The sequence below is a fragment of the Hyperoodon ampullatus genome, assembly GCF_949752795.1.
Source record: "Hyperoodon ampullatus genome assembly, chromosome: 18".
Lineage (NCBI taxonomy): Eukaryota > Metazoa > Chordata > Mammalia > Artiodactyla > Ziphiidae > Hyperoodon > Hyperoodon ampullatus.
In genome coordinates, this window is record NC_136931.1 from 56,261,602 (window position 1) to 56,277,331 (window position 15,730).

At 46.1% G+C, this 15,730-nt stretch overlaps 1 protein-coding gene across 2 annotated transcripts; it reads right to left on the reverse strand.

Moving 5' to 3' along the window:
- Positions 1–1,029: 1,029 nt before the first annotated feature.
- On the reverse strand, positions 1,030–11,896 carry IZUMO2 (IZUMO family member 2; the record flags this gene model as incomplete). Of its 2 annotated transcripts, XM_079723083.1 has the most annotated exons (6): positions 3,367–3,497; positions 5,750–5,830; positions 6,734–6,754; positions 6,994–7,080; positions 11,391–11,465; positions 11,665–11,896. In XM_079723083.1, 6 exons carry the CDS (start codon positions 11,894–11,896, stop codon positions 3,367–3,369), a joined length of 627 nt encoding a protein of 208 aa, XP_079579209.1. The 2 variants fall into 2 exon arrangements, with proteins under 2 accessions (XP_079579210.1, XP_079579209.1); XM_079723084.1 differs by lacking the exons at positions 6,734–6,754; positions 6,994–7,080; positions 11,391–11,465 and adding an exon at positions 1,030–1,141 and having other exon boundaries at positions 3,371–3,497.
- Positions 11,897–15,730: the final 3,834 nt, after the last annotated feature.

Sequence of the window (15,730 nt, forward strand, 5' to 3'; positions counted from 1 at the left end):
CAATACAATATCAAAGAATAAAAAACAAAATAAAATTAGAAAGATAAAAAATATATTAGGAAAAATAAAACTATAAATGAAACAACCAGTCGCTGCAGGTTCCTCCCATCCCCTTAGGTGTCTGTGGTCCCCAACCAGTGCCTGGTAGATGTCCTAGTTGTGAGGAGACACGAATTCCGTGTCCTCCTAGTATGCCATCTTCACTCCGCCCCTCTAAAATTCTATGTTTTTTTTTTTTTTTTTTTTTTTGCAGTACGCAGGCCTCTCACTGTTGTGGCCTCTCCCGTTGTGGAACACAGGCTCTGGACGTGCAGGCTCAGCGGCCATGGCTCACGGGCCCAGCCACTCCGTGGCATGTGGGATCTTCCCAGACCAGGGCATGAACCCGTGTCCCCTGCATCGGCAGGCGGACTCTCAACCACCGTGCCACCAGGGAAGCCCCTCTATGTCTTTTAATTGAAACTTTTTCAAGTATTTTCAAGAGTATAAAGTTTTATAAGATTGTCTTTTTAAAGTTTTCAAATATAAGTCTTCACATAGGATTAAAAACTTGCTGTTAAGGAGAAACATAAAGCATTACCAGGAGAAGGTCTTCAAGGCTGTGCTTCCAGGCTTAAGGATGTTGGTAGGGGCCTTAAGCCCACTTTGTTTTAGCATACTCATTGTCCTTAGTATGTCAGAGATGTTTTTCCTTTGCCTGTTGCCACTATATTTCCCCAGTCATTGATACAACTGTGGGTGTTTCTACAGTGAAGTCAGTCTCTGGGTTAAATCACTCACTGCCACCTCTGTCGCCGCCAGTCACCGCCACCTGCCCCAATGCAGCAGCAGCCGCCGCCGCACGGCCCCCGCCTCCCACCTCCTGGCTCGTCAGCGACTTCTACTTTTTAATTAGGGTATTTGGAATCTACAGATGAGTAAGGCGTGGTCCCAACCCTTGAGCACCACCCAGTCAGGTGTCCAGAGTGGGACACCAATTGGGGCAGGTCCTCCAGAAACTTATGCAGACATTGAGGAATTTGTCACAGACTTTATTAAACTTCTTTTCCTTTCCCCTTACAAACCTCAAAACCAGAGCCCTACTGAAGCAGGAGTTTTCGGTTTCACCAATATGTAATAGCCCTGGTCAGAGAGAAAAAGCCTACAGATTAGAAAAAGAACTTCAGACCCCTCCAGGTCAACTGACCACCCAAAACCTTCCCTCCAATCATTGGCTTTATTTGACTCAGCCAATGACATCATGGGTCTCTGGGCGGATCTCCAGGGTTCTCAGCCAATCAGAACATAAGGAGGGAGGAGAGAAAAGTTGGGACTGGGACTGAGGGTATGAAATGTGGAAACAGAAAGAATGGAAAAAGACAGGAGACTCTGAGAGACACAGACACGGGGAGAGAGACTCAAAGAGATGAGAAAGACAGAGAAATGAGGAAAAGAGAGAAGCAGGTGTACTGGGTTGAACTGTGTCCCCCCACTCCAAAGATATATCCAAGTCCTAATCCCCAGTGTCTGTGAATGTGACCTTACTTGCAAATAGGGTCTTTGCAGACATAATTATGTTAAGGTAAAAATGAGATTATTCTGGATTTAGGCTGGCCCTTACATTCAAAGACTGGTGTCCTTACAAGAGAAAGGGGAGGGAGGTTTGGGACACAGATACTGAGGACAAAGCCATTGAAGACAGAGGCAGAGACTGGAAGGAAGCCACGAGCCAAGGGATACCAAGGATGCCAGCTGCCACCAGAAGGTAGGAGACAGGTATGGAATGGGACTCTCTCTCAGAACCTCCAAAAGGAACTCACCCTGCCAGTGCGTGGATGTTGGACTTCTGGCCTCCAGAACTCTGGAGAGTTAAAATTATTAACTAGGAAAATTTCCTAGTTAAATTTATTCTCTCTGGAGAGAATACATTTCTGTTGCCTTGAGCTGCCCAGTTCTGTTGCCTCTGCCCAGCAAGAGGAAACTAATACACTGGGAGACAGTGGGGAGAGAACAGGGAGAGAGTTCTGCTCTAGAGAGATCAAGACAGGAGACAGAGGCTGAGGGAGAAACAGAAATCAAGATGGGGAAGGGAAATCCAGAGATAGGAGAGGGAAAGACAGACAGAGACAGAAATGAAGACCAGAAGATGGAGAGGGAATGGTGGGAAGGTGGGAGGGGAAAGAGGGGAGTCACAGAGGGAGAGATTTAAAGAAGCAGAGAGGGGTTGACAGATAGGGACAGAGTCTGCGGAGTGGGAGGGATGGGAGTCAGAAACAGAGACCCAGAGATGGGGAGAGACATTCAGAGACTGAGAGACACAGATTCAACATGGCGGGCAGGAAAGGGGAAGAGGGAGATGGCAGAGTTGGGACTGGGACAGAGGAAAGGAGGAGAAAGTCCAGTGGGAGAGGCTGAGGGGGCGAGAGAGTTTCAGGGAGGGAGAGAGGAGGGGAGATTCCTTAGGCTAAGGGCTGATTTACGGCTCACCACCACCCTTAAGTGGGAGGTACTGGGATTATCCCCAGTTGAATATAAAGAAACCAAGGCATTTGGGAAAGGAGGGTGAGGGGCAGATAGGGGAGGCAGAGAGAAGAGGGGCTGAGAGGGGGCTGGACCAGAGGCAAGCAGACCGGGGCGGGGGAGCACTCAAGGTGGAGAAAGGAGTGTGGGGGTGACCTCCCCTCGTGGGAGCATCATGGGCTCAGTGCTTGGGGCCCTGGAGATGTTTTCATTTTAAATACTTTGACTATACTCAATATTTTGTAATAACATATAAGTGAAAAGAATCTGAAAAAGTATATATATATATATATATATGTGTGTGTGTGTGTATGTGTGTGTGTATCTGAATCACTGTACTGTACACCTGAAACTAACACAACATTGTAAATCAACTATACTTCAATTAAAATAAGTAAATAAATAAACACTTTGAAAATCAGGAGAAAACAAATTAATATAACAATGATGAGGATGATGGATATATAATAACGAGTCCAGATTGGATTATATCTGTCTTGATACATGAAATATAATTGTTAGTGTTTTCTCAGTGGAGGAAGAGACCCATGAAGGCCAAAGTGATGAGGACCCAGGAAAGACATAATGTGGCCCAGGGGGTGGGGGGAAAAGGAGATGAGAGCGAGAGATGGACAGAGAGACATGAGAGAGAGAGAGAGAGAGAGAGAGAGAAGAGATGGCAAGAGGGAAGGAGAGACCAAGAAAAAAGGAGAAAGAAAGAGAGACAGAGGGAAACAGAGAGAGAGGGAGAGGCATGAAGTGACTGGGGAGGAGACTCCCCGACGACACAGTGACGGACCCACGGCAATGCTATTTTTGAGGGGCCCAAGGGGGCATTTGGGGACCTCAGGAGGGGGCAGGGATGACTCACGAAGCCACGATGACACCGAAGGCCAAGACAGCCAGACACACGGAAATGGTGCTGCCAAACAGGACCCAATTCCGCGGGGATCCGCTATCCTTCTGGTACTGCAGGTCCATGCGGGGCTGCCTGTCGACTGGGTTAGAGGACAGTGGGGTTGGGAGACAGCCCAACTTCCAAGTCAGCACCCTTTCCCGGGCTTGTACCCACACCCACCTGCTCACTCGGCAGCCCGGCCGGGGTCGGGCCTCTCTCTCCCTTCTCTCTACTCGGTCCCTGCCCTCTCCTGGGTCTGACTTTTCCTTCACCGGTTCCTCAAATTCTGTGTCCCAGGCACCGTTCTAGGTGCTTGGGATGCTGCTGAGAATTCCGCTGGCAAACCTTCCTGCCCTGAAGGAGCAGTCTACATAGCACAGCACAGTGACAGCAAAGGGCCCAGCGCCAAATGCATCTCATTGGATGGGGATTGGAGCGGGGGCGGCGGGGATGGAGGGGAGGACTTGGTAACTACCCACAAACATGAGAGGGGGATGCAAAATGCTGATAATCACAGGTTGCATCTTAGCTGGTGACCCTGAAGGTGGCCTGGGGAGTCCCATTCTGCAACTTCGATTTGCTCCCTCCCCTAACTCTTTCATTCTGTCAGCCAAGCCTCTTGGCTGGACCTTCAAAACCAGCATCTGATCCACCTCCTGGGTTACAGACCTGGTCCAGCTCTCATCACCGCTCCTTTCAAGGGAAGGGGCTCCCTGCTTCTCCTACAGTTCCCCATCTGGCCACCAGAGGGCGTCGATAACACCCAAGTCTGCTCACGTCCCTCTTCCGCTCAAAGCCTTCCAGGGGCTCTCGTTTCATTTAGAATCGAAGCCCAAGTCCTCACCATGGTCCACCAGGCCCTGCACGATCTGGTCACCATGTGGCCACCCTACTACCCTCCTCTTCATTCAATCGCCTCTGGCCACACTAGCTTCCCTCTTATTACTCAACCATGTTGGATCTTTGCACCTGCTGTTCCCTTTGTCGTTCACACTGTTCCTCACGCCTTCACTTCCTCTAGATCTCAAACATCGCTTCTTCAGAGAGGTCCCCCCACCCGCACTCTCTAGAGTAGCACCGCCCCTCCCCCAGGCACTTTTTTATCAAATTGTTCTCTTTTGTTTTCATTAGAGCACTATCGCTATCTGGAATTAGTCCATTTATTTGTTCATGTAATTATCATCTAACAGTGGTTCTCAGCTGGGGACAACTTTACCTCCCAGGGGACACTTGGAAATGTCTGGAGGCTGGAAATGATTGTCATAACTTTGGCTGGAAGGCACTAACTGGCACTGAGCGGGTAGAGGCTAGGGGGGCTGCTAAAATTCCTATAACACATAGGAGAGCCTCAGAACAAAGAATTATCCAGCCACAATGTCAATAGTGCCAAGGTTGAGAAAACCTAGGCTAACCCTTCACACTATTAAAATGTGGGCTGGGGCTTCCCTGGTGGCGCAGTGGTTGAGAGTCCGCCTGCTGATGCAGGGGACGCGGGTACGAGCCCTGGTCCGGGAAGATCCCACATGCTGCAGAGCAACTAAGCCCATGTGCCACAACTACGGAGCCTGTGCTCTAGAGCCCGTGAGCCACAACTACTGAAGCCCCTGTGCCACAACTACTGAAGCCCGCGCGCCTAGAGCCCGTACTCCGCAACAACAACTAACATCCCTTCCCTTCCCAGAAAAGGGAAGCCACTGCAATGAGAAGCCCGCGCACCACAATGAAGAGTAGTCCCCTCTCGCCGTAACTAGAGAAAGCCCGCACACTGTAACAAAGACTCAACGCAGCCAAAAATAAATAAATAAATTTATAAAAGAAAAAAGAAAAAGAAAGTGATACTTTAGAAAGTATGATCAGGGAGTTCTCTCTGAGGAGGGGGACTTGAAGACTTTACTGAAGTAAGGGAGTAAGAGGAACAGTGTGACAGAGAGAGGGAACAGTATGTGAAAAGGGTCAGCATGACTATTCAATCTTGATGGATATATAGGGGTTCACTGTATTATTCTCTGTGCAATAAAGATGTATGTTTTTTAAAACCTCTGAATGAATGAGCGAATTCAGTACATCCTTCCAGACTCCCCTGGCATGGCACTGGCTTAACATAAAATGTTTTTCTAGCACCTGCCATTCTGGCCTTAGAAGCATTGTAAAGTTACAGAGGGGTCTTCCAGTTAGTAGGGGGAAAGTGAATTTCAGAATGTGGAAGCAACTTCTGGGCCACTGTGTAATCAAATGGAAAGGGCAGGGTTTAAGGCTGCATGGGGGAGACCTCAAAAGTCATATCCACTGGGATATGGCTGTCTTCACCTCTCGTGCACCTGTCCCATGCCTTCCCCCACGCCAGGAGCTTACCGAAACAGTACTTTTCTTTGATGCATTTGGGACTGATCCTCTGGCAATGTAAACAATCCAAGACTTCTTCTTTTAGCAAGCCTGGACAAGAGGAAAGGGAGAAGTGGGATGAGGGCATATATCAGAGGACTGGCAAGGGGGAGGAAGGCAGAAGGGGAAAGAGGAGAGGGAGTCCCTTGGCCCTCTTGAATTTGGAGGTCCCACGTGCAGCAGAGCTAGCTGAGCAAAATGCACTGATGATTCATGTTAAAAATAATTTGTATATAATCACTGAAAAGTGGAATTCAGTTGTGCAGTTGACCCAACATTTCGTTGGTAGACATGTGATTACATTAAATTAATTTTAAATTTAATGTCTACCAACAGAATGTTCGCACTTCTCTATTCCTATTTTGCTGCCCCTTGTGGCATAGACTGGCTGCCTGCTCACTCATCTGTCTCCCAGGCTTCCTGCCACACAGGAAGACTACATTTCCCAGGCTCCTTTGTCGTTGGTTGTACCCATGTGACCAAGTCTGGCCAATAGAAGGTGGACAGAACGATGTATGTCACTCCCAGGCCAGCTACAAAAGGCCCTGTAGGATTGCCTATTCACTTTCCCTTCTGAAGTTAGCTTAGCAGCCACCACACAGGTGCAGCCTGGATCCTGGAGTCACCACTTGGAAGATTTGTTCAACTACCAATGGAATTTTGGCAAGAGAGAAATAAACCTTTCGTTGTTAAACAACTGAGATGCGGGGGGTTATTTGTCACTGCAACATAGCCTATCCTAGCCTGACTAACATCCCCCCAAAATCTTTTTTTGCAGGTTGAAATCACTTTCATAAGCCCTCAAAAATCAGATATCCCTCGGTGCCATAGCTTTGGGGTGGGGGAACCACCAGATGGAGTAGGTGTGACAACAGGGCTTGATTTGGGGGAGACAAGGTAAAAAGGGGTAGGAGGGTAGCAAAGGGAAGAACAGACAATAAACCCAGGACTCACGGCAAATTGTGGGATTGCAGGCTGCAAGAGAAAAGAGTGGAGGTGAGTTAAGTTGGGCCAGCAATTTGAGAATTTAATGGGAAGGGACCGGGAGAGGGAGGAAAGAGTCTGGGAAAGGAGAGAAGGGAATTCTGGGGAGAGGCAGAGAAGGCTGAGTCATAGGGGAGGTGAGAGAGGCGTTTGGAAGAAAGGGTGGGAGAAGGGGATCAAGTGATAATGGGGAAGGGGAGAAGGGCGCTTGGTGGAGAGAGATGACACACCTTTTAATTCATATGATCTTAAAACTTTCTTGAGTTCCTTGATCACCCTCTCCCTAAGAGTCACCAGTTCATCCAGCAGAGGCCCATCTGAGGAGAAAAAGGGATCCTCCTGGGGTGGGAGGCACCCAACAAGCCCACCCCACCAGCAGCTTCAAAGAGAAGGGATGAGGGGCAATTCCCTGGTGGTCCAGTGGTTAGGACTCCATGCTTTCATTGCAGAGGGCGTGGGTTCAATCCCTGGTTGCGGTGCAGCCAAAAAATAAAAAAAGAGAAGTGATGAGGAAAGTCCTTTTCTAAGCAAGACTGGCTATTCCTCGGGGTCCACTAGGCGAATCTATGGCAGGGAGGTCCTACATCTACCTTCTGATCCACTGCAGGGACCCAGGCTAAACCACCAGCCTTTGGCCTCAGTTTCCTCATCTGGTAAGTGGTAGAAAGGTACACCGATCACCTCTCCTCTCCTTTTCCCTGATCTGTTCTCCTCTTTTCTTCTATTCTGTCTACACTCACTCCATGATTTCACCCAGCCTCATGGCTTTGTATATTATCTAAAAGGGCACTGTCCAATATGGCAGCCACTAGCCACACATGGCAGTTGAACACTGGAAATGGGCTAGTCTGAATTGAGATCAGCTGTTAGTATAAAATGTATGCTGGATTTCAAAGACATGGTATGAAAAAATAACTGTACAATGTCTCAATAATTTTTATTTTGACCTCTTGTTGAAATGGTAATATTTTAGGTATTAGGTTAAATAAAATCTATTAAAATTAATTTCATCTGCTTCTGTTTACCTTTTTAAAAATGTGACTGCCAGAAAATTTTAAATTACATATGTGACTATTTGTGCCCCACATATTTCCACTGGACAGCACTGTTCTATACACACTGATGCCTCCTGCATTGGCATCACTAACCTAGACCACTCACTGAAGTCCGGATGCATATATCCAACTATCTATTCAGGATCTCCACTTGGATGTCTAATAAGCATCTGAAACTCAGTGAGTCCAAGAATGAACCTTGATATCCTCCTCCAAACTCACTTCCTACGAAAGTGAAGTCTTCTTCATCTTCATAGAAAGTGAAGTCTTCTCCATCTTCATAGATGGAGGCGCCATGTTTCTAGTTCCTCAAGCCAAAATCCTTGGTGCTTTGATTCTATTTTCCTTACATCTCACATGCAACTTGTCAACATGCATGTGAATAAATCCTGTCTGTGAATAGTCAAGAGAGATCCAGGAATCTAACATTTCTTACCCCCTCCACTCCCTGGTGCCAGCCCATCATCATCTCTTGCCTGGGCCATTGTTACAACCTACTCATTGGTCCCCCAGCCTTCCCTGTTGCCCTGCTAAATCGGTTCTCCACAGCCAGAGGGATCCCAATAAAACCTCAGGCATCTCACTAGCATCACACTTCTGCTCAGAACCCTCCCATGTGACCCAGAGCAGAAGCCAAAAGTCCTTACCATTATAAGTCCCTTCCAGTTGATGGGTACCAACCTATACCCATCCCCTCCCCCTTACCTCTAGGACCTCAGCTTCTACATCTCTCCCTCTCTCTCCACTCCAGTCTCCCTGGCCTCTTCGAGGTTCTATGAATATGCCAATCATAGTCCCATCTCAGGCATTGCAGTCGCTGTCCTTTCTGCCTACAGCCCTCTAGCCTAGACTTCTACCCTTTCATAGCTGCTTCCCCCTCTCCTCCACATCTTTTCTCACGTGCTGACCTTTCAGTGATATCCTTTTTGGCTGTCCTATTTTAACCTGCAAGCCCTGCCCCTATTCCCAGTACTCCCCATCCCCTGGTTCCTGCTCTATTATTTTTCTCCATAGTATTTGTCGCCATTTGACATGTTATACTGTACAGTAAAGGGTTAACTCAGCAGGTCTGAGTTTTCCAAATCCTGCAAATTCAAAAAAAAAAAAAAAAAAAAAAAAAAGGCTTGGTTCTTGCCTGGCTCCTGGGAGGTAACCTCTAAGTCCTTGGAATATCCTGCCTGTTAAGTGTGTCTTTCTTTACTTGGAAGCCTTGGGTCACACCACACAGTCTGTGCTAACAATGTGATTCATGGTGGTGGCCTTGGGCCAACACAGTAGCAGCTTGACCTCTGGTGGGGCTGGAGACAGAATAACTGAGAAAAGCCACTTGGGTGCTCCTTGCCTATGTAACCAACCCCAGTAATATAATAATAGTTGGTAAAATCATTGGCCTGGACTCTTCAAAAATGTCATCGGCATAAAAGACAACTGAATGCAATGCGTGATCCCAGAACAGATCCAGGACTGAAAGAAAACTAGCCATGAGGGGCATGATTGAGACAGTTGGGGACATTTTAATGAGGTTTGAATATTAGAGGATAGTATGGAATTGATTAAATTCCTAGGTACACTCACTGTGTAAGAGAATGTCTTTCCTTGTTTTTAGGAGACTGCCTGATTGCCTGCTGAAGACTTTAGGGTTGAAGTGTCACTAAGTCTCAAATGGTATACACACACACACACACACACAGCAAATGTGGCAATAGGTTACCATATAGTGAAATGTTAAGAATGGTGTATAGGTGCTTATTGTACTACTGTTGCCACTTTTCTATCCATTTGAATTTTTTCAAAATATAAAAATCACTTTTTTTAAAAGGTGAGAGTTTAAAAATTACCGATCTTCAGGCCCCGCCCCCTGATAATTTTGATTTAATTGGCATGGGCTGCTGCCTGGGCTCCTGGATTGTCTTAAAAGTTCCCCAGGGGATTCCAACCTGCAGCCTGAGTTGAGACCTCCTGCTCTAAGCTTTTTCTGTGAAGGTCCAGACAGTCAATATTTTCAGCTTTGAGGGCCATATGGTCATTGTCCCTACTCAGCTCTGCCTTGGAGAGCAAAAGCAACATAGACAGTACATACATGAATGGGTGTGGCTGTGTTCCACTAAAACTTTATTTGCAGATTTGGCACCCAGGCTATATTTTGCCAATTCCTGCTCTAGACAGAGACGCAAGATGCAGCATAATCATCTTAATAACTAACATTTATTGAGCACTTACTGTGTGTTAAATGCACCTTCACAAACCTCTTTATGGTTCTCAGTGACTATGGGGTGAGTGCTATTATTCCCATTTTACAGATGAGGAAACCGAGGCACAGAGATGTTAAATAGCTTGCTGAAGGTTAGCCAGGCTTTGATTCCAGGGCAGTCTACCCTCAGGACCTCCACTGTAATTTCTACACCTCCCTCAAAGGTCTGGAATGAGAACCCAAACTCCCTCCCTGTATGCCAGCTGAGAACAGAACTTCCAGTGTTTAAAGTTCCCAGGAAGGGGCCTGGTCAAAGGAGACTATATACATTTGGATTTTTTTTTGGACAGCTTTACTGAGACATAACTCACATACTATACAATTCACCCATTTAAAGTACACAATTTAACGGCTTTTAGATTATTCCCAGAGTTATGTAACCATCGCCACAATTTTAGAATATTCATTACCTCTCCCTGCCCCCCCAAAAGCCCTGCACTCCTTAGTATGCATTGTTTTTTAAAGTTTCATATTCACTAAATGGTAGGGCAATTCTAAAAATTGAGATAAAATTTAATTTTTTAATGTAATTAAAATGATTATTTCCTGATTCTATGACTACTGCATATTCGTTATTAAAAAGGGGAGGGAGGGAAAAAGAAAAGGAAATTGAACTCCACAGCAATTTGACAAGCATAGGCAAGAAAAGCATACATCACCTTCTGTTCCCTTATCCTAGGACAACCAACATCAGTATTCTGGTAATCTACCCACCTCCCCACCCCCATTCCTCTTTCAGGGCTCGCTTTATACAAACCACACACACACAAACATTTCATATCTTTTAAAAAAAATGGTGGGCTCTTCCGTGGTGCCCTTCTCCCTGCTCCATCCCTCAAAGTGGGGTGAGGTTCCTGGGGCTTAGATCCGTCCTCCCACCCCAGTCCACAGGGCCCTCTACTGCCCTCCCGTCAGGAACTGTCTTAATGATCACAATGATTTCCAAGGACCAACCCCGAGAGTGGCGTCCCAGGAGCCGCTGAATACAAAACCAGGAGACACCTCATGGGACGATGGTTAGGAATATGATGGTCTAAGGTGGATGTCCCAGGTTCAAATCCTCAGCTCTCTTATTCCTAGCTGTGTGACTTTGGACATGTCGCCTAACCTCTCTGAGCCTCAGCCTCCCCCTCTGTAAAGGGCAGATCACAATACCACCCACCTTGATGACCTGTCCTAGACTTTTCTAGAACTCTGACACACAGTAAAGGCTGTACAGCGTATTTGCTTTTATTTTTATATCAAGAGAAGGCGTGGTGAACCGGTGGAAAGGGAGGAAGGGAAAGGGGGCTGGAAAAAGGCTTTCCCTCTTAGCTCCTACCTCTCAGAGAATTAACCATTAAGTTGTTTGTTTGGTTCTTGATAAAGGATGCCACAAGGTCCAGGTGCTCTATCCCTGGGGGCGAGAGGGGAGGAAATTCCAGTGGGTCCCAGCGAGAGCCAAGTGATCCCCTCCAGCTCCCTCCGAGATTGGCCCCGCCCTCCCCCTCTTGGGGGCGTGGTCCCCAAAGGGTCGGTCTCCCGGCCCAGCCTCGGGCTGCCCCACTGGTCCCTTTCTCCACCGTGCTAGGCACCCTCCCCTCCCCAGCACTCACCCACTCTCCCCACAAAGGCGTTCAGCGCGTAGTCCCGGAAGAAAGGCCCCTCCATGCCCAGCAGCAGGGCCTGAGCGCGGGCCTGCAGCTGCTCTTGACGGAAGCGGTCGGGGATGAGGGCGACGCGCAGCTGGCTCAGGGCCTCCCGCACCGAGTGGTCACACTGCAGGCAGCCCCAGCCTAGTCGGGCGCTCAGGTCCAAGAGCAGCAGAAGGGCCAAGGTCAGAGGCATGGCACGGCCTTTGTGACCTCACAGAGAACCCGGTCGGCCCCGCCCCCCAGCCAGGGGCGGAGTCAGGGAGGCTCGGGGAGAAACACTCCCTGAGTGCGTGAGTGCGCAGGCGCGTGTTTGCTGAGCACCTACTTTGTGCCAGGCGTGGAGCTGGGAGCTAAGGAGAGAATCTCTAAAACCAGAGGTCTGCCCTGCCTTCTTGGATGTTACATTCATTCTTTAAACTTATGTGTATTGAGCACCTACTATGTGCCAGGTCTGCTCCAGGAGCTAGGGTTAGAGCTGAGAAAAACAGGAGATCCCTGCTCTTTTCAGAACTTACATTTTTTAATTCAACAAATATTTATTGAACACCTACCGTGTACCGGGCCCTGTCCTAGGCGCCTGATGGAGCACTGAGGCAAACAGACACAGTCTCTGCTCACGTGGAGTTTACAGTTCAAGAACTGTCAATGGAGCACCCACTATCTCCAGCGGAGCGCTGGAGATAGACTGAATAAGATGGACACAGTTCCTGCTCATGGGGTTCCTTCTAGCAGGAGTGGAAGGATGTGCACTGGAGAGAAATGTAAAACCTAGTAAACAGATTAGTAAATAAGATCATGACAAAACGCATTAAGTGCTGGGAAGTAAATAAACCATGTGATATATCATGAGTTCCCTGTATGCTAGTGCCCGGAGGTCAGGGTTTGTGTTCCCTGCCTTTGTCCAATGCCTGACATGTCCTAGGTGCTCAGTAAATATTTATTGAATTCAATGAATCCACAGAAGAGGAAAACGCACCCTGTTTTTCCCTGGATTTTTTTTTTTTTTTTTTGGAAAAATCTTCAAACCTAGAGAAAAGCTTCAGGAACAGTACAATAAACACTTGAATATGCCTTATTAACACTTGCATCCACTCTCTCTCTCTCTCTCTCTCTATGTATATATTATATAGAGATTGTTAATTTCTATTAAAAATGGGCAAAGGATTTGAATAGATATTTCTCCAAAGAAGATATAAGAATGGCTAATAAGTACGTGAAAAGATGTTAAACATCACTGAGCATTAGGGGAATGCAAGTCAAAACTACAATGAGCTACCACCTCACACCCATGAAGATGGCTACTACCTAAAAAACAGAAAATAATGTGTTGGCAAAGATATGGAGAAATTGGAAACCTTGTGCACTGTTGGTGGAAATGTAAAATGGTACCGCTGTTATGGAAAACAATATGGACATTCCTCAAATAATTAAAAGTAGAATTACTATATGATGAAGCAATTCCACTTCTGGATATACATCCAAAAGAACTGAAAGCAGGGACTGGAAGAGATCTTTGCACACCCATGTTCTTAGCAGCGTTATTCACAAAAACTGAAATGTGGAAGCAACCTATCAATTAACAAATTGGTAAACAAAATGTGGTATATACATGCAATGGGATATTATTCAGTCTTAAAAAGGAAGGAAATTCTGACATATGCGACAACATGGATGAACCTTGAGGTCATTATGCTAAGTGGAATAAAGCCAGTCACAAAAGGTAAATACTGTATGATTCCACTTATATGAGGTATTGAGAGTACCTAGAGTAGTTAAATTCACATTCAGGATATTTAACATTGGCTTGATCGGTTCAACCATATTCAGACTTTCGTAAATGCCTCCTGACTCTTCTCTGCTTCAATATCACCTCCTCTGAGAAGTCCTCCCAGATTACCCCCTCCCTGTAAATCATGCCTGCCTCTTTATTCTCTAGTTTAGGGATCAGCAAACACTTTCTGTAAGGAGCCAGGTTGTAAATATTTTCGGCTTTGTGGTCCATAGTTCTCTTGCTACTGTAACAGGAAAGCAGCCACCGACAATATGGAAATGAATAGATGCAGCTGTGTCCCAATAAAACTTTATTTATAGACACTGAAATTCTAATTGCATATAATTTTCACGTGTCACAAAATATTCTTCTTTTGACTTTTTTCAACCCTTTAGAGATGTAAAAGCCATTTTCAGCTGAGGAGTCATGGTTTGCCATTAACACTAATTATCCTGTTAGTTTCTGCCGTAGCTTTAATTACAATTTATAATCTTTTTTTTTCTTTCTCCTATGTCATCCAATAAACCCCTTGAGGCAAGGAACCCCATGTACCTTGTTCACCAGTATGTCCCCAACGCCTAGGAGGGAATTTGTAATAGATTTAAACTTAGATTTTAAAAAATGGAGCTCAGTTCAGTTACTGGGAACCCTTTAAACATGCTTGGAACAACTGACTTATGAGAATCTACCTCTTCTACTGTAAATGTTGTGAAATCTAAGTAGAGATCAAATGTTTTTAGTGAAAAAATTAGTGTCCGCATTGACCTGGGCTGTCCTGAGAACATTTTGAAGGCTTAGTACAATAAAAGGTAAAAAATCTCAATAATTTTTATATTGGTTGCACATTGAAGTGATAGTTTTTTGGGCCTATTGAGTTAAAGAAAAATATTATAATTAGTGTCACCTGTTTCTTTTTACCTTTTTAATTTGGCAGAAAGCTTGAAATCACATGTGGGGCTCGAATTATATTTAAATTGGACATCGCTGGTCTAGCACATAGATGGTGCCTAATAGGTATCATTTGAATTGAATTAGGTGTGATTAAAGTAACGGGTTAATGGGGAGAATCACTCAAGTTGTAATGGGGAGATTAGACCACAAGGGGGTGCTCACACCACAGTGAAATTCTCTTTTTCCCACTTGAGAAATCTCACTCTTGGCTTCCTGCTGCCCTCGCGTCTACCTTTCCCAGGATTAGCCACTTTTAATAATAGCTAATGCGCTGCAGATGATACTCTGAGATTCGAACCGAGATATGAACTTGCCCGTCCCCTCCCCTTCCCCCATTACCATGCCTCAGGCAGGCAGTGAGTCAAGGGGCTATTTGCCCTAAGGTAAGGAGTTGTCAGAATGGGACCGAAAATAAATGTGGGGGAACAAAGGCTGCAAATTCCTCCGCTTCTAAGCCCCAAAGCCTCAGGTCCAGGTGGGAGGCAGGAAGAATCTGGAAGCAGAACCGGTTTTGTTTCTCTGATGATGTAGCCACGCTACAGGGCCATTTGGTAAAACTTCATTAACTTGATTACCTGCGGATTTCACAACCTGGCAATTCCACTGTCTTTGGTGAAGAGGCTGAAGAAGTCCTCACACTCGCCCATCAGGGGCAAAGATGTTTATCCCAGTGCTGTTTATAGTGGGGGCGGGGGGAGAGGGTGAAAGGCAAGCTGGTGTCCATCACTGGGGAGGAGGAGGTGCGGGGGAGGGTGGGGGTCCAGGACGGAGGAGTCTGTGGGTGCAAAGCAACAGACCAGGCTGTGCACACAGCAAGAATGCATCTGAGTGAAAATAGTAAGAAACAAGCCAATACTGTTGATATAAATGTAAAATTCATATGTCCCAAACAAAAATACACAATGTGTAAGAGCACCTACAAACGAAAGAACCACAATAAACATGATAAAATAGTGACTCTGGCTGGGAAGGAAAAGGAAGCAGGTGGTGAGGGCAAAATGGAGTAAATGAATAAGAAATAAATAAAACTAACACTGGCTTTTGTGTGAACCAGGTGGTTAAGTGTGCCTCTGAGGTCAGCCTGCCCACTTTAATTAATTAATTAAAATTAAGCTCTGCCTCTTAATTACTGGGGGCCCTCAGTGAAATTAGGTAATTTCTCTGTGCCTCAGCTGCCTCATCCATAAAATGGGATAACAGGAGTCCTGACGTTACATGACGGGGTCGTCCCGACAAGAATGAAATAACATAAAATGTATAAAGAGTTTACATAGTACATAGCAAGTGCTATTAACTGCTGGCTAT